Raw genomic sequence first — 26,676 nt, forward strand, 5'->3', positions numbered from 1 at the left:
GCTACACATCATAAAGTCGGTCTAGAAAATGCAATCGGCGAATCGGGACCATTTCTTCGAGACCGAGTAAGTCGCGTCTGTCCTGGTATCATTGCTCTGCCCGCGAAGCGGCATCTGACTGCCGGCAGTGCGTCTCAAGCCCAGAGGGCCAGGAAGGCTGCCAAAGCAGGAAACAAGCATGGCGATCCCGTGGAACTCAAGTCCAAAATCCTCGCAGCGATACCAGGCCCGACGTCGTCGCCTTCATCCATCTTTGTGGCAGAGTCTGCAGGTTCTATCCGGCACGTCGAGCTGAATGTACTCAAATCGGCTCCGCCAGTCTCTTCTTGTTCTTTTTCTTTTTCTTCTTCTTCTTCTTCTTCTTCTTCTTCTTCTACTGCTACTGCTACTACTACTCGCGAAAGATCTCCTCATTTCATTTCTGATGCCACTAGCAGTCACCCGATGCTCAAGCCACGACGTACCGAGGACCGAAAGCCCCCGTCACCTGCCTTGCTCTGGGCGGCAAAGGCAGCAAAACCATCTTTGGCGGGTGCTGGGACAGAAGCGTCTGGTCATGGGACGTTGAGTCCTGCCGGGTTGGCCGGATATACAGTGGTCACTCCGACTTTGTCAAGTGCGTTCTGTGCACCCAGCTGCAGGGCAGGCAAGTTCTCGTCAGCGGAGGTGCGGACAAGAAGATCATCGTGTGGGATGTCGAGTCTGGCCGTCCGCTGCACACCCTGCAGGATCCGGCGACAAACATGATGGCGGTTCAGCACCTGGCCCTGGACCCTGTCCTCAGCACGGCTTCCGAGGTTGTCCTCGCGAGTGCCTCTAGCGATCCGCGCATTAGGCGCTGGAAGATCTCCCTGGACCGGTACGAGCAGCTGGCTGAATCGTTTCACGACCGGCCCGGCACGGAGCGCCTCACGATTGAGGAGCACCACACGAGCGTCTACAAGCTGGTGTTTGATGTGGATGGAGAGGATGTGGATCTGTGGACGGCCAGCGCCGACGGCACCGCCAAATGTCTCTCGCGGACGCTCGACTTTGTTGCAGACGAGGTCCTGGCGCATGGCGACTACGTGCGTGCGGTGCAACCAACAGAGAACTGGATCTTCACCGCAGGACGAGATGAGCAGGTAAAGGTCTGGGATAGAACGACGGGGAAGCTCTACTGTGCGCTTCATGGCCACTACGAGGAGATTACGGACCTCGTGCTGCTTCGCAACACCCAAGGTGTGCCGGAGAAGGTCTGCAGCGTCAGCATTGACAGAACGATTCGAACCTGGCCAGTACAGAAGAGCGATCTGGATCATGTTGTGAGGCAGATGGAGGATCTCAAGAGGCCGAGCGTGAACGAGATTGAGACGGTTGAAACCCTGTTGACAGCTGAAGAGGAAGCCGAGTTGGCGGAACTTGCGGACGATTAGTGTCTTGACATGTTTTTTTATGAAAAAAATAATAATAATAATAATGATAAAATAAAAAGTTAAATAGATGTGATTCTTAGACAGTCTGATATTGACTGGACACTCAATCGACCAGGTATGCCAGGATATTGATCTAGTCACCAACACGCTAGTAACCGCCCGTGACTTTGTTTGCACGGCCACATGTTGTCACCGGGGGATGTGTTTTGAAGTATACATCAAAAGTTCATCCCATGGCGGCATGGCACGACTTCAGGGTTCTCATCCGCACCTGTGAGGCATCACCTTTTTCCTTTTTTTTTTTTTGTTAGCTTAATTCCACATTACGTACTCCATAGTACATACTTTGCCAGACTTCCCTCACTGCAGCAACAACAACCGTACTCCCTCTCTTCCCCAAAGGTGTCGGAATCCAATGGCGTCCCCGAAACACACGTATGTGTTAAACGCGTCGAGGTCGGCAGAAGCAGTGCCACAACCGCCTGGTGTCCCGGTCTCCAGACGGCTCACTACGCCCTTGCAGCGGTCAGAACTCGAACGCCAAAGGCAGACGAAAGGGGAAGGGGGGGGGGACTCGCGGCTCTCGGTACCGAGTACGCCGCTTCGACGTCGTCTCATGAGCCGTCATTACGAGCCTCGGCGAGAACGTTTCTGTGGCGGGCGGCTATCACAGGACGATGCCCCTGCAAACCTGCTGCAGCAGTTGCCACGTCCGTCCGTGCAGTAGATGCGATGCAGTGCTGCCCGTTGGAAGAGCCATCAACCGCCGTCACGCCGCACCGCAACTTGCCCCTTTCTGGGATGCCGGGATGCAACCCCCCACTCGTTGATCGGGTCTTGCTCATCATATCCTGACTCTTTCCCCTCGACAGGGTACAATGCAGCTCGTTCCCGAGCCCCTGCCGCGGTGGCGTTCCATGGTCCCCGGGATCGATGTGATGGTGCAAAAGCGCAACCTCGTCGAGTGCTTTTGCTCGCTCTCGGACGCGTGACAGCAGCTATGGAGCATGCCCTGCGCTGGGCATGTGCGGCAAGAGCATCTAACTAACTGTGTGTATCCGTAGCCTGGCACAACATAAGACAGCTCGATGTTTACTTCGTACGTTCCGCAGTGACGTGGAGGTATTTGAACCCGATTGAAGAGAAGGGCGAAATCACCGGTGCAAGCAACTGCGACTTGGAGTCTCCGTCAATCGACAACGCAACTGGCGACTGGATCAAGAAACACGACGCAGCAAAAATGTGGTAGCGACGCAGCCCCCATTCCTAATTCATGGTAGCCGCAGCTGTCATGGCGCGCCGTTTATCCTGCCAATCGTCTCAACAGTCAATACTCGAATACTCTGTTTTTCCTGGAGATTTTATATTGCCCTGTTTGCCACGTAGCCGCAGATAATTTTACGCCTTCGGGGGTACCTAGCACCTACAGAGAACACGGCTTCCAGCAAGTCAAGCACGGCCCACGATCAAGTCGGCTACATGTTGGAGAATATGCTGCTTTTGTTTGGCTCGCATATCATTTCCTATGATGTGCCGCGCCTCAACCTATTTCAGAATCGAGACAAACCTTCCCCTTTCTAGACAGCTTTTTCTTATCTGCAGCCTTCTGCTGCTGCATTCAACCTAATCCTATCAAACGTTTCCCCTGCGCGTTCCAACAACAGGAGCAACAGTAGTACAAGGGGCTAGCCACCTTTCGAGTCCCAGACCACCCGGTTTTTGGTACATATAGCTAGCGCCTATGCGGACGCTGGTGCTGGATCGGGGCCAGGCTAGGGTTATTAGGGCCGGAATCGCAGGTACTCCCGCGTTGTCCCTAAGTTCGTACTGGGGCTCATGGAGGAGGTTAAACCACCAAGAAGGCTGTGAGCGTGGCTGTCATGCAGGGCTCCTGGCTCTCTGTTACATAGCACTTTGGCTGGCTGCCTTATCACGTCTCACCTACATACGGATTACTGCCTCATCCGCACCACCCTGCCCTGCCTCTATTGTAGGCAATCGTGGCAGTGGCAGGACAGGCGGCAGGAACTCGCTAGCCCGGGCGAATTCGTTTCGGCTTTTGAAGTGACAGAGGGCATGGCATACGAAGGTTCACGGCCCTCTACTCCGTACTGAGAAAGTCCATTTCATACCCAGACTCATGAAACGATCCCGCCCTGGTCGCGCGTCAACATGGTAGGTTATCAATGGGAATAACTCCGTAGCCGGCGCTAGGAAGAGCACGCCCCAGGCAGCAAGGATTACAGGACGGGCCCAGGCCGACGGATTCCGCGTCTGATAATGTTAAATTGGGTGGGTGTAACCTGACAGCCCTATCCATATCGGTCTGGAGCCAAGGCCTGGCTGGGAAGCCGGCGACGGTGTGACGGGACGACTGAGTTTCAGGCTTTGCTCCCCTTTTCGAGGCCTTTTTCTCAGGACATGGGGGAAACAAAACAGAGGCTGGCCAGGAGGCTAGTATAGCAGTTGTAGCGACTGCCGGTGCACACCCCGTTTGCTAAATAAGTTTGGGGAAGTGGAGTGAGATTTCAAGCCATATTTGACCGCTGTATAGGCTTTCCCGTACTCCGCAGTCAAGACTGGAAAAGGCGGCACTCGTGTTTCTGTCCAACGGGTGTCTCGACGGATAAAAGTGGCGGGAGACCATCTGCAGTAGCTGGTTTAGGTAGGCGCAGCCAAGGCTTATCACAATGCATGCAGGCTTCCATTGTCGGAGCTGTCGGAGCTGTCGGAGCTGTCGGAGCTGTCGGAGCCAGAGAGAATGTCGACCGGCTGCTTATCTACCTACCTAGTAGGTACTAGGTAGGTATCCGCATCCCATGAGATGTTGGTCGCTTGAAATTCTACAGCGTCAATGAGCGGCAAAACCTTGTGGACGGATTCCGGGGGAGAGAAATAGGGGGGGCGCTTACCCTCTGGTAAAATGAGAGTAGTTACTGTACATGTAGTCAGCTCCCGCGTCCCAGTGCCCCTTTTCGCGCCAGGATCAGCATTATACGGGCGGTTCCGTGACTTTTTTCGTCGACTTACTCGTCAACCCCAGGCCCTGCTAATCGGCTTCGATGAAATTTGGACGAAAGATGATCGATGGAAGCTGTGGTGAGCGTGGCCAGCTGGCTTTGTTGACCCAGGGTTGTCGACGCAACTGCGTAACCATTGAGGGCTCTGATCTGCCAAAGGATGATGAGGTGTCTCAAGACGAAGCAAAGTTATCAAGTCCATACGGACTACGGAGTAGTCTGATGCAGAGTCGAGACTATACACTCCAGGCTCTCTCTATCGACTCCAAACAGCGGTGCCACCAGGTTGATGCCGTATGTGGGTCGCTAGGACATGTTTGAGCTAACCATGACGATGAAACACGACCTTCTTTTCCCGTTTCTGGCCATTTTGCGTTTATGATGTAGGATTTTTGGGTTGTATCCAGGTAAAATTGATGCACCCCAGCATGGACGGGGGGGATTTAGTCACAATCCTCCCGCCCACCATACCTAGGAGGCAGGAGGTAGGAGGTGTCTGGTTGATGTTGACCCTTTACCTCCTGCCAGGCCCTAGGTGCCTAACTTTAGATACCTCCTATATACCTACCTAGGTACCTAAGGTAGTGAGCCGACCTCGTACATCCCAGGTACTCCACCTCCAGGAGGTAGGGATGAAGAATGGGGCACATGGGTTTTATCGATATTTCACGAATTGGCGTCAACTCTTCTACTAATGCCGAGATGGGCTGACCACCGCTCTGCTTGACGCTTGAGCAAGCCCAGCACACAACAGAGTTCCAGGATTAGTTGTACCTTCATGCTAGCACAACAGCACGACCCTGCGAGGCCCTGCCACTGCCCCTGCTAGCAACCGACCTGCGGATGCGGAGTAGGTGCCTGGTGGTCGGGGGGAGGGGTACAGGTAGGTGGGTACCTCTAGGTGCTGAGAGGATCTGTCGTGTACATCCTACTGGCCGCTCGTACGCACGTACAACAGGACTGCATGGGACCAGATGAAATGAAGATTATTTGCCAGGACAAAGCTGCATCAGACGCAATTCGTAGACGAGTTGCTTTTTAAAGTACAAATAGGGGAAAAAAAGAAAAAAGAAGGAAAGATGGCGAGAAGTGACGCGGTGAGCTTTCCCTTGGGCCATTGTCAGGCGAGTCTCTCGAGTCTCGGGAGACATTACGTACCTTATTATACATTCGTGGCTGACTGATTGGACTGCTGACGCCCTGTGCGGGGCCCAGTAATCTGATTAATCACCCGCGCATGGCAGCCAGTGGCGGCGGCTGGTCCACCCGTCCGTCCCCATTCACGTCCATCGTCCACATCCCCGTCCACATCCCCGTCCACATCCACGTACACCCACATCCACGTTTCCATGGGATGGGGTCAAACTTACGTACGAATGAAATGACGTTGCAGTGGGAGTGAAGAAAGGCGAGGGATCTTTGCTCCACTCGCAGGCGGTGGTTGGCTCAGAGACTCCCGCCCAGGAAATCCACTCCCCATTTTTTTTCGGCCTTTTCGCTTCCCCTTTCTTATCCTTGCGGGAGCCCCGTACCTGCTACCTACTACAGGAACGTCCGTGTTTCTTGTCCGGTCTCCGAATGGACTCGGTACCTCGCCAGGACGACGAGAGGCGGACGTGTGTTTTTCGACGAAGCCCGTGCTGTTGTGCTACCCTCCCTCCCTACCCGTCCGGATTCCGTACCTCAGCCTTGCTCGCTGTTGGCTGTCTCGACCGGGATGGCGGTTATACTTTGCGTCTGCCCTTCTTTTTCACAAGAAAAAAGAACGAAAGAACGAAAGAAAGAAAGAAAGAAAAAAAATTGTCTCTCTCTATTATTCCGGCGCCTTTCTGAAAAGTCCAGGAGTCCAGGATAGCACAGGACAAGGAAAGCGTACGGCACCCCCTCTCGACTTCGTGCACTGTTTTTCGGGTTGTCGTGTGCATCCTGCATGCAATCTGCCCGCATCTTGGTTCTCGCCCAGAACCTTCCCCTGCTCATGGCTCCTGCCTTTTTGTTTTAGCTTTGGTCAGCTTGAGCTCGCTCGACATGGGGAACAAGCCCATCGAGGCATCCCTCCCCTCTTACCACCAAGTTCGCTGCTGAGACCGGCTGACTGCCTGGCCTCTACTCCGTACTGTCCCTTTCATGCATACCTATACCTGTCTTATGGCGTTGACGGCACAGATGATAGAGACGACGAAAGCGATCCGAGGCTGAGTGCCCGACGGCTGTCCATGTCCAAGAAGCTACATGTGCACCAGCACAAGAAGCATTTCACCCATGCTTCCTTGGCAGGCCATTTTTGCCTTGCAGTTCGGCTCGACTGCTTCCATTGCTGACTCCTGGATGTACTAGAGTTGTCCTACATTTTTGGCAAATTTTTGGTCATTTTCTTTGTATTCAGTTCGCCCTCCCAGTTCTCTTACTCTATATCCATCTCACCTCTATCCTGTCTCACTCCCAAACCATCATGGCGATCAGAGCCGGATGCGCAATGGGCAGCATTGTCGCCTTTGAAGGAACGCCCGACGTTGTGTTGACGCAGCTTCGTTTGCTACCTCCCTCACCATATACTCTGATCCTGCCTAGCATCATGCCATACATTAAACCGAGAGACGGAGCTCGCTGTTTCGATGCCCGTGATTTCATCCGGCAAGTTCACCTGGCTTTCCAAGCACGTAACCAGGCTGCCCGCGATTTTCTAGATGGCTCAACAGCGGACCGCAAGCGATTGGTTTTTCTCAATGGAGGCACCCTAGGAGCTCAAGCGCTTTGCGTAAAGAAGATTATGGAGTATGAGACCCAAGGCGACCAGGCCCAAGCGGAATACATCTTCCAACAGATAGCCAAAGACGGACTGGCTGGGCCGGACGAGAACGATACGCCCTTCCCTGGCATGCTGAACCGAAGCGCATCTGATGACTCGGATTATCCGTCGTACGGCCATGTCTTGGAGGAAGACCCCATCACAAAAGCTATGCGGGCAGCTGATGCCCTGGACCGTCAAACGGCAAATCTGCAGCCTTCAGGCGACCTTAACTTCACAATGCCATCTCGGAAGCGTAGCTCAAGTCTGCCCGTGTATGGATATTGCGACGATTTTGACGACTCATCAACGCCCTATTACGTATTCGGTGCTCCACCAAACCAGGAAGATGGTACTGCTGAAGTTTTCCCCGACAGCCTGCGTGCTACCCCGAACCAAAGGCTCAGTGTCATGCAGCCCACGCCGGAATCTCCAGACACGACACAGCCTAGATCAGACCTTCCGTCGCCGAGCATCTATTCTACTAGCGGTGTAGGAGAATCTCACGACCCCAACGCGCATGGTCGTCAGTTGACTACGTCAGTCGCTCCTTCTCCGGCGTCGGAAACCTCCAGTATGTCGTTTTCGGAACACGTTGTGTTTGGCGAAGCTTCCGTGCTGGACATGCGACGGATGTCGAAACGAAACTCGCTCTTCAGGGCAAAATCACTTGACAGAAAGTATTCTGCTGACCCCAGGGTTCGACATTTTGGTATGCCGACCGAGTCGTGGCTGGATGAATCAGACACTCCCAGAATTTCGCAACACACCCTACCTACAACTTTGCCTTCACAGATGCAAAATGCACAATGGCTCCAGACTGTTGTCGATAAACCGCGAACCGTGGTGGTGAAAGCACAGAAACGTCCTGACGAGATGGAGCCGGTTCTCGGGTGGGAAGAATGGAGGGCCTCCAACTCTGTTGGAAAGGTCGAGTCGAGATATGTTGACCGATGCACAAATACTCGGTACAGTTTCGCCACGACTCCGGTGTTTGAGCCGATTCTGAGCCCGGTAGAAGATTTGATTGTTTTTTTCAAGGATGATGCACAAGATTTCCCGCTCGAATCAGCCATCAGCACGTTCAGAAACCGCCGTTATCCTGTCTTGTCCTATTCGCCTGCTCCATCCGATGTCGAAAATATGGCCGAATCTCTGCCTGGCACTCCCACCCCGTTGTCGCCTACGGCAGCGGACCCATTGAGTATCAATATCAAATCGCCCGACGCTGCGTTGCCCAGCTTGGACGACTGTGACCCTTTTGCCTACGCACCGTCAAAGTGTCAAGGCCCCAAAGTTGCAGAGCTTGCTGCCGCAGTGGCACTGGCCCGACGGCCGACTCCTTCTCAAGCATCTGTCCCGACAATATCCACATTCCATGAGCAGAGGGTCCATGAATTCAGCATCAGTTGCAGCCAAACGGCGGTATCGATACAAAACTCTCTGCGGGCCGTTCTAGGCGAGCATTTCCCGCCCGATACGGCAGGCTACGGACCGTTGCAGTTCTCTCCTCTTCCGGAGTTTGATGGCCTCTGGAAACCCATCCTCAGAGATAAGGAGCCAAACAGATGGCAGAAGGACGACGGCAGCCGCACTCAAATCCTGGCCATTGGCCCACAAAGAGGCGTCGAGAAGAAATATTCGCTGGCGATGATTGGGAGGCTGGAAGAGGTTGGCAGGAAATCATGCGAGGTTTCTAAAACCGATCGTGTGGATTTCAGGTGAGCGACGTCTCGTCGAGCGATTTCTTGCCACGCCCCCTTTATGCTGACCATTGCCGACAGGTATCTTCTTGCCAAGGCGATGCAGGAGTTTACTGCACGACGACTGGCCGACCAGACGGATAATCCATTCACCAACTCAAACCTGCTGGCGACGCTGCTCATTCCACCTCTAGAGACTTACCTTGACTTGCATTCAGAAGTTCAATATCTGTTGCTGACATACCCACCAGAGCACTTATCGACCGTGTTGGCCCTGCAGAATCTTGTGGGCGTTGATGTGTTGAAGGTAGCCCAGATTGTTGAGTCAATTAGGGAAGACGACTTGACCTTAACCCACACTAGGCGGCGGGGATCAATCGATAAGAAGTCGGACAGCAAGCCGGCTCAACCCTTGCTCTTGTCCAGGTCGTCGTCGACGTATATTTCCCCATCCCAAGAAAACTACTGGTTGACTTGTAGTGCCTCGGAGGAGGACATTGCCACTTTCGTCTCCAGAGTGTGGAACATAGACACGGAACAAGACGAGTCTTCGCTGCCCTCTGAGCAAGCAGCAGAAAAGCCCAGAAAGAAGCGGCCACCGCCTCTGAGCCTGGAAAAAGAAGACGTCAAGGAGACTTCGGTGTTGGTGCTTCAGAGCCCCCTGTCGTCGACTAGGATGCTGGTGCCGCCTCCGGAGCCTGAATCGTCTGCTCTTCCTGTGCGCGCTCTGTCCATTGCGGACAGTATCGAGACGAGCAAAATGTTGAAGAGCAAAAGCAGCCGCAGCAATACACGAGCAACGAACGGCCCTAGAGGCGGACCAGAGTCTTCCAAAGGCTTCTACATGAATGATGACAGCGACGACGACATGGATGAGCGGAGACTCATGCCAGTCTGTTTGCAGAAGAAGGTCGCTCCGAAACCCAGCAGCCGAAAGGCTCTCAAGTTTTTGGGGCTAGCCTAACCTCACCCTCGTTGTGATAAAAAAATGGTGCACAACTTGTCTGGGTCTGAGCTTTCTGTGATGCCCAGGACGCTTGATTTGTTGCTGTTGATTTACCTGTTTGCAATTTTCCCCCATCTTCCTGCTTGTATTTCTGCTTCCGTTTCCGTTTCCGTTTCTGGCTTCTTGTCTTGTTTCTTTACTTTTCTCAATCTCTTATCGACTTTGCTCGTGTACCAGCCGAACGAACCTCCTCCGGGTTCGAACTCGGCCGAGGGGCCGACTCACACGACTGAGCCAAGATGCGCGCGAGGGCCTGCATGTTTTTGCGAGCCATCTGATTTGGAGCAGTGAGCAAGGTGCTGCTTGAAAAGCTGTCTCCTGCCCCACAACGCTTAAGCGTTGGTTTGTTTTTACACTGGGCAACATGGTACAGGAAGCAGGACGAGCGAGGACTGGTAATGGCTGGTTCCAAAAGGATGGCAGAGCGCGGAAAAGACACACCGCCGCTGTAACCCTTGATGACGCTTGGCGAATGGCCATGGTGTGTTTCACTCGAGCAATAGGCCCCGTCAGCATGAATGTTTAGCCCTAGTCGTGCCATGCCGTGCCGTGCCGTGCCGAGCTGTCCTTGGGCCGAGTGTTTGCAGCGATTGTCCTGTCCCGCACCAGACCGCGCGGTGCAGCAGTAATGAATGGCCTCCAGCTCACTCGGTGCTTGATCCCTCCGAGAGCAAATGGATGGATTACAAGTCCCGGGCGCCTGATGAATCACACACTCATCAGACACACTCATCAGAGAACCCTTCACAGACCCCGACGCGCGCGGCAACGTCAACTTTGTATTAAGATGCCCACTCTGTTCGCACACGCAAAAAGGTTACATGGAAAAGAGGACCAACAAGACAACGAAAGAGACATCGAAAAAAGAAAAGACACAAGCATCAAGACGGGGCCAAGAAAAACCGACAGCCCAAGTTTCCAGTTGACCCCCCTTGCAGTAGGAAAACTCGGAACCAGCACGGCAGGCAAGAACGAACGAGCTGGGGCAAAAGACACAGCGGAAAGGGGGGCGCGGCGCCAACCTACCGTCAGCTACCGCTTAAAGTTGACTTTTGACCTCAAGGCAGGCAACGTCGCACGCGCATAACAAGGCAGCTCGACCGACCAGTCTGGCATCTCCAGCGTTTTCCCCAGCACTCCCTTGATCCTCGTATGCCGTGGGCGACTGGGTCCGCACATGTTTGCTTGCATGACAAGATACATCGTGTTCGTGTTGTGTCGTGTCGTGTCGTGTTTCGTGTGTTGTTTCGTGTGCAGCGCAACCGCACCCTTCTCGTTGCTTCTCATTGCTCAACAAGGTGCATGGTCTCATGGCCCGTTTGTACAAGGAGAGAGAGGGAGAAAATCCAATTGGACATGATTCAGTCTATGCGCAGGACAGGAGGCAAAAGGAAAAAGGGCAAGAAGAAAAAAAAAAGAAAAACAGGAAAGTGGAGGGACATAAAAAAAAAAACCAATGGAAACTAAACAACAAAGCAGGAATCAGACATGTCATCAGTTAATTTGCCCAGTCGTTTCTCTTTGCTTGGCGCCGCTCCTCTCCTCGCCCAAAAACTACGTCGCTGACTCGAACATCTAAAACACTCCGTCGACATCTAGCAGCAGCTGTTGCTTGAGGAGGAGCCCACGCCCTGGCCCTGTCCAACTTGCACGCTGGGCTTGGTGTTGTTGGCCGTCGTCGTACCCATGCGCTCCTTAATCTGTCGGGCCATGGTCAAGAAGGCTTGCTCAACGTTGCTAGCGTTCTTGGCCGAGGTCTCGAGGAACGGGATGCCCAGGCTATCGGCGAATTCCTGAAGCTTCAAGTTAGCCAAAACATTTCATTTTTGCTTGACACTGCGCCCGATATTCATCAAAACCGTCGCCATCGGTCAGACGCTCGGAGACCGAGAAGAGAAAAAAAAAAAGAGAGACCATTTTCCCCAGCGTATGCTCTGCGGTGTGGTGCACCCAGTCGCGTCTTACCTTTGCAACTGTGTATTCCACAACCTTCTTATCCGACATGTCGCTCTTGTTTCCAACGAGAAGCTTGTTGACGCCTTCAGTGGCATACCGGTCAATTTCTTGGAGCCATTGCTTAACATTGTTGAATGAGTCCATGTCGGTCACATCGTAGACGACGCAGATGCCATGCGCACCGCGATAGTAGGATGAAGTGATGGTACGGAATCTTTCTTGGCCAGCCGTGTCCCACTGTGCACAGAGTCAGTCATGAGCCCACCATCCCCCCAATTTCCGTTTGGGTCATGATGCGTATCGATGGCATGGTTTTTTTTAAATAGAGTGACTGACGATTTGCAGCTTCACCGTCTTCCCATCCAGCTCTATCGTTCGAATTTTCTACCAGTCGTTAGCTGCTGCGTGGGCATTCCCAGGAACGAGGGTCAGGGGGGAAAAAATGGTATTACATACAAAGTCGACACCGATGGTGGAAATGTAAGACTCGGTGTAGGTGTCGTCGGCAAATCGGAGCAACAGGCAAGACTTGCCAACACCGGAGTCACCGATGAGCAGGAGCTTGAAAAGATAGTCGTATCTGATGGGGAGTGTCAGCGTCCAAAAAAGACTACGCACGGCCCCATCTGCGCAGCGGGCAGTGTGTATCGGGCTACGCGGCACGAGAGGGAAGAGCAAATCGGCGGTGGCACTCTATCGTAGACTTGGGGTCAGTTTTCATTCATCATTCGGTACAGAACAGATACGGCCGTCAGGAGTCGGCACGCCGGTTGGCCCAGCTCGGAGGGGGAGCGCATACAACTCTGGATTCATTTTCTTCTTGGTTGGAGGTGCAGGCAGCGGGTCAAGAGAACAGGGTACGGCGATGGGAGGGTGGCGGTCGTGATGATGTTAGATCAAAGGGAATGCAGGCTGCGGAGGGTGCGAGGCGATACCAGGTACGTCAGGGACACAAACAACAAGCCACTGAGGGAGGCGGGAGCGGTGGGTGGGCGACAGGTGCTGGGTCACGTGCTGCAAAGGTTTGGTCCGAAACCTGACAATTTGGCCTCGCCTCGCGGCACTTGCCTCGGCTGCCTGAGCTGTATGTACTGTAGGTACCTATTTTCGGGGGGGTTGGGTGTGAAGGCGCCTGAGCCTGGGCCTGGGCCTGGACCTGGGCCTGGACCTGAGCCTGGGAACTGACAGTGCGTACGCCGTACAGCAGTACATGCAAGGGACGTACCTAATGTACTGACATCTGGTTCTATGCAGGTAGCGTGTACCGAGGGTTGGTCTAGGCACCTTCTGATGAAACAACCGGATCACAAGCAGCACGCCAAAGCGCATCAAGCAGGTCAGGCGGGAACGAACCATGTGCGTCAACGGATCAATGGGTTCCCATCACCACCACCACCACCATCATCATCATCATCATGCTCTCACTTGGTCAGATTCAATCCACCCTTGGCCCGTCATACACGCCCTTACCATCACTCGCACGACCCCGCTCCCCGTTCTTTGACCAGATCGCCGGCTGGTGGATCAGCTTGTCAACCGGAACCCAACTGTTCCCGCCCATGTTGCCTCTCACATACGCGAACCGTTCTTAAACCTCGATGGCTGCGCCGTGGCGCAACCTGACGAAAACTGCTGGCGCCCCCCCATCCCTGCAGGCTCCAAGGCTCCTGAGCGCTTCAAATGCTGCAGCTACGCAGCTCCCGTCCCTGGCTCACCTCGTGCCGCTCGTCCTGGCGCCTGTCCCGACCTGCCCCCCCGGCTCGAGCCCGGAACACGGGTTGCAGATTCCCTCACGCCCGCTGACTCAAACGTTCTTTGATCGAACCGCGCCGAGCTCGACCGGCCGTGACAACAGCAAAGACGACTCCAGAGACCCAAACAAGGCCAAGCTCGGTAAAAGTGAGTACCTTCTCCCGCCACGCTGTTGCTCGCATTTTTTGTTCGTCCTCGCTTTTTTTTCCCCCGCAAGCCCGTTTGCGCAACGGGGTTTTGCTCGCGCGCTGACAAGAATATTGGCCACAGCCCTGCGGATACTCCAGGAGCGGCTGCCGACCTTGCTGCAGTCGCCGTTGCCGCAGGACATCCTGGCGCCCAACATATCTCTTCGACTCTTCCCCTCGACGCACCCTCACCTGCCTACCGTGTCTGGCAAAGTCGCCTACAACGCCGCGCTTTGGACGTCTCCCATCGCCTGGAACCGAGTCCCCATCATAGGCAACGTCAAGCTGGAAATCTTGGCCGAGCGCGTGACTTCGGAGCCGCTGACCTTCCTCCCGCGCCGCGCCGGCGCCATACCCGAGCAGCTCGTGGTGCGGTGGTGCGAGAAGCGAAGATGCGACGGGCATTTGCCGGAGCCGGGCGGGATTGCCCGGGCTCTCTGGCGCGGAAGGGGAGCCGACCCGAACAAAGCCTTCACGGGTCTGTTCATCTTCGACTTTGACTCGGAAGGGAGAGTCTTGACGCACACAATCGAGCAGGCCCAGGAGGGCGGAAACTGGGAGAGCGGGATGGGCGCCAAGTTTGTGGGCTTGACGGACTGGCTTCTCGGCGGCATGAAGACTGGCGATGACAATCCTATACCCACGTTCAAGAGCCTCGACAAGGTGACGTAGTTGAAGAGCAGGCGCAGGCGCAGGCGCAGGAGCATCTGTCGAGGGAGAAAAGAAACTCTGCTTGAACCCAAGCTACAGAGAGATACAGGGAGATGATAAAGTGGCCGGTGGTTTCCTGGAACGCTGTGCGAACAACCTTGAGCTCACAAGTCGTCACTTGTCAAAACATACATTCCTCTAACGAAGCGCTTGCACGATATAGATGTATCATGTGTCTCTCCACCCTGTATTTGTGACGCTGATCAATATATGACAGGCGTGATATCCGTATGCGACCCTGTGAATGCTCGAGAAACTAGACTATCAGTACCCACTTAGCAATCGGAACTGGTGCATGATTCTCAATAATGGAAATGATGATATTCATGCATATAATCGACAACAGTAGCAGCAGCAGCTCTGACTTTCCACCATTCCATGCTCGCTCGTCACAACAGCCATTGCGCCTATTGATAGTACAATGCTGTCGCAACAAGCTACAAGGGTCCTTGGATGCAGGTCGTCCCTCCATCCGTAAAAACCCCTTGACTGGGGGCATTTCACAATATTCTGCCCTCCGAGTCAACGCGCCGCTCGACGTAACTTTAAAAAACACACAAACAAAGATAAAAAAAAAAAGGGGGAAAGGAAAGGAATTCAAAGAGGAAAAAAAAGGGTTCAAAAAGGCCAGCTCGTATTTGGGACGGGGCGATTTTCCTGCAGCAGCAGGAGCCGTCCTCATGATACATGACTTCATTTGGAGGGCTCCCAGGGGGGGCCTTAGAGAACCACTTCCCCGAGATTCTCGCCCTCAAAGCCCATGGTGGCCAGCTTCTTGAGCCTCTTCTTCTCCCTGGCTTTTTCAGCACACCGCTTCTCTTCGGCCAGCTTCTTCACAAACTCCATCTCAGCTGGCTGGAAACCGGGCGGCATATCGTCGTCCTTGTCCAGATCAATTTCCCCCAGAAGAAGCACGTTCTCCCCCCTGACCAGGAAAATGCCGTGCTCAATGTCGGCATAGTACCCTTGGGGCGTGCTCGGGTCACAGCCGGGTCGCGTTGCAAATATCCTTTCTGTTGTCGACTGGAGCACAAGATTAGCTGCGCGAGGAAGAGAAAGTCAGCCAACTTGCCCGCCCCCACGGCCTCATTTGCGCCCCCCTATGCTGCCTTGTTAGTCTACACGATGACTCGCATACCGAATTGATCCCAACTTCGCAAAACACCTATTAATTTCCTCCCGTCGCGTAAAACGACCATGAGTTTTTCTAGCAGCACCGGGTCGTTAGCCTCCGGCAACAAGGCTCGCAATCCGGGGTGTCTTTTGAGTTTTAAGCGTACTGTCAGTGAGATCTAGCAATTGGGCTGCCGTGGTAAACATCTGTGGCGGTAGCTGGGCAGGCGCATAAGGAGGGCCTCCGGGAGGGGGAGCCGGTCCTCCTTGCGTCGGGAGGGTGTCCGAGATGGAGAGGTTTTCCATCGCTACCTCATGTGTACGAGTCAATGGTAGAGACTGGGAGAAACGTAAATCCTTGGAAAATTTCCACGCGTTAAAAACATGGGCTTTGTACAGCGTGGCAAAGCGACGCCAGTCTTTTTGGCTGCAGCAAGGGAGAGTAATGATGAGGTCTTCTAGCACCTAAACCGCAAACAAGGTGTTCACTGTTAACAAAGATGGCTCTATCGATACCTTATTGGGCACGTGACGAGGGATGCGACATGTACGTCACGTCAGACCAGACTCGGAAGGCGCTTAGAACATGCAGGGAAGGCGCGGGGCAAAGGGAAGATGAGGAAGGGGAGGAACAAAAAAGTCATCGAGGGGCTGCAAGCTGTAGCAGTAAGATATCTGCCATTTCTATTCCTTCCTTCCTTCCTTCCTTCTGTTTTTTTCCTTTCCTTTCCTTTTCTTTCCTCTTTTGAGAGAGAGGGGGGGGCAGGGCGGGGTGGCTGGGCTGTAGCCTTGTTGCTTGATTGACGTCATGCGCCGCGATTCAGCATTGTTGGCCACGGAATTTTAAACCTGTCAATGCCACGTGTGCTTGCGCGAGTGCAGCTGGGGACAGAACACGCCTCGGCCTGTCGTGATGGCGAGTATGTGGAATCCCGTTCCGCTCAAAGAGGCGTTGACGCTACTGGGCGTCTAAGCAAGTTTGATGGCTATCCAATTGGGAAACGACCAATTAGCTGGGATAATCCTCACCAGATTGCGTTTCTCCTTTATGCGTGAGAAATCATATGATGTGACTGTATACCCCCATGGCAAATCTCGTCGAAGAGCTGAGCTGCCTCGAAGCGTACCGTGACTCGACAGACAAGCCGCCTTCCTAGGTGTCTATGTGGGCAAATGCATCGGTTCCTTCGCCCTCAAAGGGTTTCCCTGATAATTTCCCCAAAACACCTGCCTCTTTTTTTTTTCTCTGTCTCTACCCTTCCAACATGCTGCTGAAGTAAAGGGAGACTACTAGCTGGAAAAAAAAAAAGAAGAAAATAAAAGAACAAAGGAATTCAGAATGACAAGTCTATCCATTCTCCCGCTAACGCCTGGTTATAAATGCGTAATAAATCCCTCAAAATGCCATAGTGAGCACGGCCGAGAAAAGGAAATTTCTTCAGATCCGCAGAAGAGAGTGAATATGCAACTTTTCCCGTCATGATAGCCCCGAGGCAATGCGAGGCAAGACTTCCATCGTCTTCATGTCTTGAGACAACGCTCAAGGCAGAAAAGATCCAAGCCAGCCACTTGAACCCGCGACTTCCCAAAAAAGAAAAAAAAGAAAAGAAAAGAAAAAAAGAGCACGCTGCTCTGCGAGAACGAACCGTCAACGCTGTCTACAGCTGGTTCATGGTTGAGCGTTGAAGTGCCTCCTGGAGTTCAGGTCTTGATGACAATATGTCTAAAGCTTGCCCATAGGTAAACCATTGGCGTTCTCTTTTGTGTTTTTCCGGCCAGTCCTCGATCTCGGCCAGCACGGTTGCCTGGAAGAATGAGTACCTGGCCCTGTCCTTGGATGACTTTGGCGGGCGTTTTTCGTCGATGGTGCCCAAATCGTAGTCAATCTGTATGGTAATCCCGGCCTCTTCCCAGGCCTCGCGAGTCGCCGCCTCCTCGCAAGTCTCGTCTGTCTCCCATCCTCCTTTCGGGAGCACCCAGCCCTTGCGTCGCGTCGACTGTATAAGCAGGACGAAATTCTGATCGGGGCTTAAGGGGACCACCCCAGCAACTAGTCGCTCGCCTTTAGAGTTGTATCCTGTTGTCGCGGGAAAACGGGGGGTTAGCTTCCCTGCATGCTGCCAAGGCGATGTCAAGAAATTGATGACGGAAAGTTTTCATGCCATGGAAGCATTCGACACGGCATCAGAAGGTATTAGCCTTGGTCAGTGGGCTTGTGCTCACTTTGCTTATTTCTCCCTGTTCGCGACTGCATCGACCGACCGTCCGTGGTCTCCTTCCCAGGGCCGGACATACTAAAACCCTCGAATGTGGTTGCGACGCCTTTCTCCGTATGTGTCGGGAATGCTGTTTTGGCGGGGAGCGCAAGGGGGGGGGGGGAGGGGAGGGAACTGAAGCGGGCGGCAGTGCTACAACCCCGTCGTTGAGGCTTGCGTCTTGCAGCAAAGAGAGAAGCGATTATGGGGATTTCCAATTCATGATTGCATCTTTGAGGTTTTTTTTTTTTTTTTTTAACCTTTGGGGGGATGCCAATTTAGAGGGAAGTGAGGAAGGGAGAGGAACTCGGTGCGCGTAAGATGTCGTGACCTGGACCAGAGAAGAGGCTATGTACAACTGTGCAGTTCCCTGGGGGGGCGGTACTTGGCAGTGAACAGCAGCCAATACCAAGCCTCAGTGACTGACTCTAGGGACTATTGGGGGTTTGGCGGGGTTCGGTTCAGGCGGTGGGTGCGTCGGAGACGGCCAGCGAAGGCCAGCGAAAGCCAACCAGACACCACCCAAAGACGCTCTGGACCACTGCACCGGCTGGCCACATTGAAGTTTTCTTGTTCAGGCCGATCACGAATTAGTGACCCGACATGCTAATAGGAGCAAATTCCCGACATCCTCTGCCCAGAACAGAACTCCCATGTCGGTTCCATGTCGGTTCCATGTCCCGCTAACAGGCCTAGCCCGAAAAATAACGCTGGCTGGAACTGCGTACCGTACCGTACCGTACCGTACCAGACCAGGCTGTCTGTGGTACTCAGTAGGTACCTACCTAACCTACCTCCTTCGATGTCGTTATGTTCAATGTTGACTGGTGATAACTTGCAAGGTGCAAAACACATGCATCATTCTGCTTCGCTCGACTGAACAATGTGGCCCCCTCGGGTCCAAGGGCTCCAAGCAGACCCGAAAAGGCAAGGATTGAACATAGCGTGTGCACAGTGCACACACCAAACGCACACCTACCTAGGTTACATGTACTGTAGGTAAGGAGGTAGTTGACCTGGGGCAGCTGAGCAGCACTGGCTCCCAACCCGGTTGTTGCTGGAGCTCACTACATCTGGTACCAGCCAGACCAGACGCCTCCAATCACGGGTTACTTGCATGTGATGTACATTCTGGTGCCTCGTGCCTAGAAATAAAAGCAGATGGTTGACCACGGTGGGTGCAGGTGCAGTCATGGAAGGCATCGGGCCATGCCAGGGAGGGATGCCAACATACTCTCCAGTCTTTAGGGTAGGTTAGGAGGCACCTAAGCTGGAGGTACCTAAGAGAAGACGTCCTGTCCTGTAAACTGCCGAACCAAACAGATTGGGTAACGGTGACCGAAAACAGGGGCAGCTCTCATGCAACCAGATCCGGCAAGATAGAATTTACATGACGCATTCGGACATTGGCTTCCTGATCCGCTAGAAATCTCTACCCTTGAAATCGCTCATGTCCTGTGTCATTGAATGTATCTCATGGCAGCTGGAACCAATGATGATGCTGTGGAAAGGAATCGAGGTTTATTAAAGCCCCGCATACACAGCACTATGAGGTAGGTGGAGGTACTTCTACGAGGTAGGTACATACATAATTTACACGACCTGATATGAAGGTAGTGCCTCGGCACTTTACTAATAAACCAAACTCCAACCTGATCGTTTCTTCAACAATGCTTCGCCTACCAGACCCCTTTAAACCCGCTCTTTGCCTTTTGTTAGACAAGGAAAAGGCACCTTGGAGGGTAGATGTCTGGTCGAATTCGAACCACAACCACCTTGGGTTGCCAGGTTCCTACAGGGAAGTACGGAGTAAGGAGTACCTACCATCAACGCTACATGTACCGAGTACAGGCAGCTTCTCGTTTCTTCAGGCATTTAGGTAAGGTAATCAGTGAGGGCCTGGCAGTGGCACGAGCATCAGTCGGCAGAGGCTAGTTGACCAGACCAGGCCAGTCCGGGTCGAATTGCTCAACTTGCTGCGCGCCTCCAGCACAACAGCACAACAACACCACCTCATGCCTTCCTTGAATGCTTTTGCAGACACGCTTCGTCAGCCCAGCCGGCTTTTCTCTTCTTCTTTTCCTTTCTTTACCCCCCTACGGCAGTGACTTATCCCGCCCCTCTTCTTGGAATCCACAAGGGAATTTAACCCTCGGCTAGCACCATGCAGACCCCTGAAGGCGCCTCAAGTGACTACAACTATATTTCTCCAATCGGTGAGTTGGAACTTGTTGCCTTCTTTAAGAGATCAGCTCGAGCACTTCCACCGACTTCCACGTGCCTCATGTCCCATATCTTGTTGGTAGGAAGCACCGCGCCCTCTAGCACCACTCGCGGTATTTCGGAAGAATGGCATCGCCACATCGCACCGTTCTATACTATTTGCCGAAGAAGAAGAAGAAGAAGAAGAAGAAGAAGAAGAAGAAGAAGAAGAAGAAGAAGAAGAAGAAGAAGAAGAAGAAGAAGAAGAAGAAGAAGAAGAAGAAGAAGAAGAAAAAAGAAGAAAAAACCAAGACTGAGCTGGGGCGAGCAATTTCCTCTACTCTGGATCCACTGCAGCAGTATTTCTTTTTTATTTTTGCCTGTCTTGAATGGAATAGCACCCTGGCTGCTCGCCATGTCTAAAAGCTGCCGTGTTGACATCCTGTGACGACGTTGTATAGGTCAAATGAAGCTCGCAGGTTACTGACAGTTCACAGGATATGCAAAGTCTTCGAGATGTGGCTACTGCGGCACCCGTAGTCAGAGTCAGTCAAAACGTGAATCATACTATACTCGATGTTGCTCGGCTATTTGAAAGAGTGAACGCGCAGGCGCAGGCGTCTGTTATACCGGACGAAAACGCTGCTGATAGTCTCAAGCCTCCGATCAACCGACTAATTACTGACGGCTTGGTGGCACAGGCTTCTCGTACTATGCAAAGGCGACGTCACTGAGTCCCAGCTTCTATCAAACTCTTCTTGATCGATGTTGGCGTCGATCGGGCAAGCTGCTATATCGCCCAGATCAGAGGCGGTCATGCTGCCCGCATTATACGATTAGGCTTGACAGCGGCCGTTTCAGAGCCAAAAGAGACCAGCGTCATGCAGTCAATCGCTTCAACAAATTCGTTCTCGGAAACTCGTACTTGGAGGCAGCTGCCCGTCTACACCCAAAATCGCGAGAGGATACCAGGAAGCGTGACAATCACTTCTCCCTAGTCGACACAATTCATGAAGCAGAGTATGACAGGGTGAAATTCCCCCCCAATCCAGAGCATAAGTTCCACGTGACTCTTGAAGAAGACGAGTTCACGGAAGAGAAGTATCACGTGTATGATAACTATCAAAGAGTGGTTCACAAGGACCCCCCCCAGGATAGGAGCCCGCAAGCCTTTAAGCGCTTCCTTTGCAGCTCACCTCTGAGACGCGAGACTATGGTGACGGCAGATGGACGCCAAAGGAAGCTAGGATCGTACCACCAGTGCTACAGGCTGGATGGAGTCCTAGTTGCCATTGGCGTTTTAGACCTTCTCCCCGACTGTGTCAGTTCGGTCTACTTTCTTTACCATGAAAGTATCCACAAACATGCCCCGGGTAAGCTTGGGGCGTTGCGTGAGATTGCCTTGGCCTCTGAAGCAGGGTATCGCTGGTGGTATCCCGGGTTTTACATTCACGACTGTCCCAAAATGAGGTACAAGATGGACTACTCTCCGCAGGAAATACAGGACCCTGACAGCCTGGACTGGGGACCTCTAGATTCAAGCGTACTCGATTACTTGGACCGACACCCCTTTCTGAACCTGTCCCTGTTGAGGGAAACTCGTCTACCCAACACACCCGGCAGAGACGTCAACAATGACGAAATGGGAGACTCGAAAAAACCAAGAGGAAGCAGCACGAACGATGAGCAGACTGTCGGCGACTGTCGCGAACTGACTGTGAATGATGGCGAAGGTTGCGACGACGGAGACGATGAGGACGTGCGCTCGCTTTTCGAATCTGGTATGCCCGGGATGAAATCTCTATCGGAGATGATGCAGGTTGACCTGGATCACATAGCAGTCAAAGCCTTGGCTACAGGACCTCTTTATGAGACATCCGATCTAGTGGTCTGGGACTCCCAAACCATGACAGAGTGGCCTGGCATCAAAGCATCCGTGGCAGAGCTGGTATCGATCATTGGCCCAGATTTGATGGACTCGATTTGCTTAGACATGACGCGTTGATTTCTCACGAGAAGAATATTGTGCGAATCTCGCGCTGACGGGGTGATGTTGAGCCACGCCGTACTGACGACCAGGACCAGTCTTGGTCAATTGACCAGTCTTTTGGTCCTTTGCTGTGTACTCCGTAACGGAAGGGGGATACGAAAACTGCCGCTGCCCGACCAATGGCAAAGGAGCTGTGGACGATGCTTGCCCACCGTGCGTGTCCTTTGGGTTGTTTCTTCTTCTTCTTCTTCTTTTCACATTTGAAGGCATTGCCCATGTCGAACTCGGGTGCTGGTGAGCATGCATGGCGCTCACAACCTTTTGCCGTAGAATGCGTCTTGTTTCTTGACCAAGGGCTCTTGGATTGAGTGAATAGAAGCAGGCATTGTCGGCAGACCACCCTTTCCAGATTAAAGTACATGACACACAATGATGACTGGACATTTATCACAAGTGTGCAAAAATGAAACACGAAACAGGAAGACGGACTGGACCGCCGTGGTGAAACGCATCGCGCAGTGCCTGCGACATGCGTCATGTCGACATAACTGTCAAGTACTCCGTACTCCGCAGGTACTCAGTACTCTGTACAGGCTCGTGCTCCCACACAGGTACCTAATCTTATCAGCACGGGCCTGCAGCTTTGCGCCTTGGGAAAATTGAACCCTTTGCTTCCAAGCCGGAAAAGACGTCTGGTGCCTTCTATCGCTCTTGGATAATTTTTTTTATTTATTTTAGGAGAAAAAAACCTCCCACCCACGCATTGGTCATTCAGAATCGGTCATTCGGCATTGGCCCATTCGGCGGCGGCAGGGCCATGGCCACTCAACAGACTCTTCTCTCGCCTGCCGAACTGGCGTACCTGCACAGTTCTCTGTCTCTGACCCCACCAGTCCGTCCTGATGGCCGCACGCCGACGCAGTTTCGACCGCTGACTGCAGAGACGGGTATTCTCCCCGGCACAAACGGCAGCGCTCGGGTTTGCTTCTCGGACGGGACCGAGGCCATCGTGGGCGTCAAGGCTGAGATCGAGAAGACCCCGGGCCTGCACGACGGGCAAGAGGCAGGGAGCGGATCGAGCACCACCACCACCACCACCACCACCACCACCACCACCAAGTCGGCAGGCGATGGGCCGAGGGCAAGGGGCGACTGGTTGGAGATGACGATTGAGATACCCGGCCAGAGGGACGACGAAGCCTCGACGGTGTTCCTTGCCCAGATGCTGAGGGAGGCGCTGCTTGCGGATGGGGAGTTTGCCAAGAAGCTCTGGATCAATCGGCGGTTTCACTGGAGGCTATACCTAGATGTAAGGGGAAACTCTCTGCGCCGCCTTGTTGCTTTCATCATCATCTTCTTCTTCTTGTCATCATGGTTTTCCGCCTCACGATCAACTGCCCTGACGACTAATTCCCTGCCGAATGTTGCACAGGTCCTCCTCATCTCTCCGCCCTTGTCATATCCGCTTCCGCTCCTATCTCTCACAACCCATCTTGCGCTGCTCGCCACCCGACTGCCACGGCTCAAGTCCGAGGGCGACGAAGATCCCTTGTTTGACGACGACTGGGAGTCGTCGACTTTTCTGTACCCTTCTGACGGCACCTCGGCTGGCTCCCGCCGACCACCCATCACCCTTTTGGTCATCGCGGTAGGGGGTAACATCATTTTCGACCCGTCCAAGGAAGAGCTGGCCGTGGCTGAGACGGCGTTGGCCATTTCCGTAGCAGAAGACGGGGGCCGCAGAGGTGCGGGCGACATGGATGTGGATTCGAAGCGCGACCTGCACCTGCTGTCCATGAGAACCATCGACCCTCCATCGAGGTTGACACCGCCTGGTGTGCCCAACTCTGTCAATGTGGCAACGAACGGGGCTCAAGCCGCACCGGGACCGGGTGTGACGCAACAGAAGCAAGGCAAGGAAGATGAGTCTGCGGAAGGGGTCTGGAAGGCCCCCATCGGTGGGACCAAGGTTGCGGTTTTGGAAGCCATCATGGACGTAGTGCTTGAGAAGGGAGGTGTTGCGGAACAAGTACTGAATGCTCTGGAGGGCGTTGATTTGATGTAAAAACTACCTCTCCTCATGTATACATACATGCAGCAATACCTCAACTCGGTCCCAATGTGCAGTTCTAGATGAGACTGTGTGATTTCCCTTGTTTCCCCCAAAGGACAAGACGAAAAGCTTTTTTTTTTTTTCATCATCAGCCCAACGCCAACCCCACAACATCATGTTGCCAAGAAATCAAAACAGGCCAAGCCACTTTTTCTTCGGTGCCGGCGTCTCGTCCGTCTCGGCGTTTGTGGCCAGCTCTTTACCCAGCGCAGCTGCCTCCAGCTCCTGCTCCGACTTTTCCTCGTCCTTGCCAAACACCATGGAAATTGGATCCTTGGTCTCGATGCCGTGAGCCTTCATGAAGTACCTGCGCTTGGCAACGTCGTCGAGATGACGTGTGCGATGCTCCGCGGCTTTCGTGGCCTTGTCCTTTTCGTGCAGCGCAATGACGTTCTTCCAAGCGGCAAAGAAGTAGGATGGGTGGTGCCAGAGATCGGAGACGGGGGGTACGAGCTCCTTGAAGGGCGAGTTGTAGGCGTAGTTCATGAAGAAGGTGTAAATGGCCATGGCGAACAGCGCTCCCTGGTGTTTTCAACAACGTGGTGTCAATGACGGGAAAGTTTTCTACTTGTTCCAACGTCCAGTCGAGCGAAATTTGTCAAGAAACTCCGCCACGAGGCATCCCGTCTGTGGCGGCAAATTTCACGTACCATTGTGATAAAGGTATGCAGAAGACGGCTGTTCCAGAACCAATGGGACCAAGTTCCCTCGGGCGACATCAACCCGGGGTACTCCCTCTTGTTCTGCGCAGCGACTTCGGCCGCGGTCAGTTCCGGCCCGTAGTGCTTGGGCACGGCGTTGCGCTTGAGCCGGGACCCGTGGGACGGGGGGTTGAACCTGGCGGGCTTCTCGAGGACGATTGGCCTCGGAGGCTGGTCAGACGAGGAGGCGAAGCGGATGCGGACGTTTTGTGACGGCGGAATGCGGATGCCGCGCCAGAGCGGGCCTTGCAGCGGCAGCAGAAACCGCGGTATGACTGTTTTGGTTGCCATAGCGGGCGGGTGAGGCTTCTTTTCTTTCCCGTGGATGTGTTTGTGGTTTTTTCGGGGTTTGCCTTTCGGTGCCAAGCCTGCTGACGGGGTTGGTGTTGCAAGGAGTCTGGGTTGTGATTGTGTCTGCTTTTGCACAACGGCAGCTTCGGAGATGGGGTAGAAGTGGAAGCCTTGGGTCCTCAGGCCTGCAAGCCCACGCACGGGCCCCCCAGTGCACGAGCCTGAACTTGGTGTTTTTTTTTTTTTTTTTTTTTTTTTTTCCCTTTCCTTTGACCGAGCTTTTGCCGACCCGGGGCGAGATGTGCGGATTTTATTCAGCGCACTTTACCCGTACCCGGGTTCTGCGACGGGGTCGTGCGGACTGCGGACGGACTGCGTAATTCAAGCGTGCTGATTGGACTGCGCCTCGGGCCTTGGCTGTGGCGGAACCACGTTGCCCTCGATGATTTCAGGAGTCCAAGTTTTTTCTTGCCTGTCAATGCTGTCATGATTTTTTTTTTTTTCCCGCTTCCAGCAATTCTCTTCCTCCCTCTTCATCTCCCAACCCCATAACCTACCAATCCCTCGCTTTTCTTTTTTCTTTTACATACCCTTTTTTGGGATATTCTGTACATTTCATTTTTGCCTCTTTCCCCCAGACGGCACAAAGACACACCTTGCGCTGCTTGACCTCCCGCATTCTGCTTATTTCGTCTTCTTTTCCTCTTCCCTCAAAACTCCACAATGGCTGGCGGCAAGGGCGGCAAGGGCGGTAAGTCTCGGACCCTATCCCCTGCGCATATGCCCACGCGCGAGCATCTTTGCTTTCCCTTTTCGACCCAGCGTCTCTGGTCGCTTGCTTGCTCCCGCTGCGGCGGGCGCGCCACGCCTTTTTGCCGGCGACGGACGGGTGCCTCTCGAAGCGGACGCGTGCTGACTAGTGCGCAGGCGCAGGCGCAGGCGCAGGCAGCGACACCAAGGGCAAGGACATCTTCAAGACGCGCTGCGCGTCGTGCCACACCATCGAAAAGGACGGCGGCAACAAGATCGGGCCCGCTCTGTACGGCCTCTTCGGCCGCAAGACGGGCTCGGTCGAAGGCTACGCCTACACGGATGCCAACAAGCAAAAGGGCGTCACGTGGGACGACGACACCCTCTTCGCCTACCTCGAGAACCCCAAGAAGTACATCCCCGGCACCAAGATGGCCTTTGGTGGCCTCAAGAAGGAGAAGGACAGGAAGGATCTCATTGCGTACGTGTACTCTTGCTCTTACGACCTGAGGGCCCTCTTTGCCCCCCGGGCTACTTGAGCCGGCAGGAGACAATGCTAACTTTTCTTCCCCTCCCCACAGCTACCTGAAGAAGGCCAGCAGCTAAAAGTTCTTATGCGTGTAATAATGATGGAGAATGATCGAGGGTTTGATAGACGTTGGGGAAACGCAACAAGTGTACAATAGACATATTTTAGAAGGGACTACCTGGTGCTGCCAGGT

The 26,676-nt window shown here is 53.6% G+C and overlaps 11 protein-coding genes across 11 annotated transcripts; 6 read left to right on the forward strand and 5 right to left on the reverse strand.

Annotated features, from left to right (window-relative positions):
* Window positions 1-28: 28 nt before the first annotated feature.
* Window positions 29-1,415, forward strand: UV8b_01350 (uncharacterized protein; the record flags this gene model as incomplete). Its single annotated transcript, XM_043138848.1, has 3 exons — window positions 29-66; window positions 129-297; window positions 438-1,415. The coding sequence occupies 3 exons, from the start codon at window positions 29-31 to the stop codon at window positions 1,413-1,415; spliced, it is 1,185 nt and encodes a 394-aa protein (XP_042994782.1).
* A 261-nt stretch (window positions 1,416-1,676) lies between these two features.
* Window positions 1,677-4,804, reverse strand: UV8b_01351 (uncharacterized protein; the record flags this gene model as incomplete). The annotated part of the gene is made up of 6 exons (XM_043138849.1): window positions 1,677-1,707; window positions 1,761-1,778; window positions 4,204-4,258; window positions 4,328-4,386; window positions 4,446-4,585; window positions 4,763-4,804. 6 exons carry the CDS (start codon window positions 4,802-4,804, stop codon window positions 1,677-1,679), a joined length of 345 nt encoding a protein of 114 aa, XP_042994783.1.
* Window positions 4,805-6,887: 2,083 nt separating this feature from the next.
* On the forward strand, window positions 6,888-9,890 carry UV8b_01352 (uncharacterized protein; the record flags this gene model as incomplete). Its single annotated transcript, XM_043138850.1, has 2 exons — window positions 6,888-8,944; window positions 9,008-9,890. The coding sequence occupies 2 exons, from the start codon at window positions 6,888-6,890 to the stop codon at window positions 9,888-9,890; spliced, it is 2,940 nt and encodes a 979-aa protein (XP_042994784.1).
* Window positions 9,891-11,527: 1,637 nt separating this feature from the next.
* On the reverse strand, window positions 11,528-12,514 carry UV8b_01353 (uncharacterized protein; the record flags this gene model as incomplete). Its single annotated transcript, XM_043138851.1, has 5 exons — window positions 11,528-11,725; window positions 11,898-12,125; window positions 12,225-12,272; window positions 12,345-12,468; window positions 12,507-12,514. 5 exons carry the CDS (start codon window positions 12,512-12,514, stop codon window positions 11,528-11,530), a joined length of 606 nt encoding a protein of 201 aa, XP_042994785.1.
* A 972-nt stretch (window positions 12,515-13,486) lies between these two features.
* Window positions 13,487-14,500, forward strand: UV8b_01354 (uncharacterized protein; the record flags this gene model as incomplete). Its single annotated transcript, XM_043138852.1, has 2 exons — window positions 13,487-13,787; window positions 13,911-14,500. 2 exons carry the CDS (start codon window positions 13,487-13,489, stop codon window positions 14,498-14,500), a joined length of 891 nt encoding a protein of 296 aa, XP_042994786.1.
* Window positions 14,501-15,259: 759 nt separating this feature from the next.
* UV8b_01355 (uncharacterized protein) lies at window positions 15,260-15,958 on the reverse strand (the record flags this gene model as incomplete). Its single annotated transcript, XM_043138853.1, has 3 exons — window positions 15,260-15,579; window positions 15,678-15,746; window positions 15,820-15,958. The coding sequence occupies 3 exons, from the start codon at window positions 15,956-15,958 to the stop codon at window positions 15,260-15,262; spliced, it is 528 nt and encodes a 175-aa protein (XP_042994787.1).
* A 1,352-nt stretch (window positions 15,959-17,310) lies between these two features.
* On the reverse strand, window positions 17,311-17,945 carry UV8b_01356 (uncharacterized protein; the record flags this gene model as incomplete). Its single annotated transcript, XM_043138854.1, has 2 exons — window positions 17,311-17,729; window positions 17,876-17,945. The coding sequence occupies 2 exons, from the start codon at window positions 17,943-17,945 to the stop codon at window positions 17,311-17,313; spliced, it is 489 nt and encodes a 162-aa protein (XP_042994788.1).
* A 2,126-nt stretch (window positions 17,946-20,071) lies between these two features.
* On the forward strand, window positions 20,072-22,114 carry UV8b_01357 (uncharacterized protein; the record flags this gene model as incomplete). Its single annotated transcript, XM_043138855.1, has 3 exons — window positions 20,072-20,123; window positions 20,607-20,654; window positions 20,811-22,114. 3 exons carry the CDS (start codon window positions 20,072-20,074, stop codon window positions 22,112-22,114), a joined length of 1,404 nt encoding a protein of 467 aa, XP_042994789.1.
* Window positions 22,115-22,916: 802 nt separating this feature from the next.
* Window positions 22,917-24,164, forward strand: UV8b_01358 (uncharacterized protein; the record flags this gene model as incomplete). Its single annotated transcript, XM_043138856.1, has 2 exons — window positions 22,917-23,408; window positions 23,532-24,164. 2 exons carry the CDS (start codon window positions 22,917-22,919, stop codon window positions 24,162-24,164), a joined length of 1,125 nt encoding a protein of 374 aa, XP_042994790.1.
* A 177-nt stretch (window positions 24,165-24,341) lies between these two features.
* On the reverse strand, window positions 24,342-25,204 carry UV8b_01359 (uncharacterized protein; the record flags this gene model as incomplete). The annotated part of the gene is made up of 2 exons (XM_043138857.1): window positions 24,342-24,734; window positions 24,863-25,204. The coding sequence occupies 2 exons, from the start codon at window positions 25,202-25,204 to the stop codon at window positions 24,342-24,344; spliced, it is 735 nt and encodes a 244-aa protein (XP_042994791.1).
* A 723-nt stretch (window positions 25,205-25,927) lies between these two features.
* UV8b_01360 (uncharacterized protein) lies at window positions 25,928-26,560 on the forward strand (the record flags this gene model as incomplete). Its single annotated transcript, XM_043138858.1, has 3 exons — window positions 25,928-25,955; window positions 26,132-26,435; window positions 26,536-26,560. The coding sequence occupies 3 exons, from the start codon at window positions 25,928-25,930 to the stop codon at window positions 26,558-26,560; spliced, it is 357 nt and encodes a 118-aa protein (XP_042994792.1).
* Between the last annotated feature and the right edge of the window lie 116 nt (window positions 26,561-26,676).

Source organism: Ustilaginoidea virens, chromosome 1, assembly GCF_000687475.1.
Source record: "Ustilaginoidea virens chromosome 1, complete sequence".
Taxonomy (NCBI): Eukaryota; Fungi; Ascomycota; class Sordariomycetes; order Hypocreales; family Clavicipitaceae; genus Ustilaginoidea; species Ustilaginoidea virens.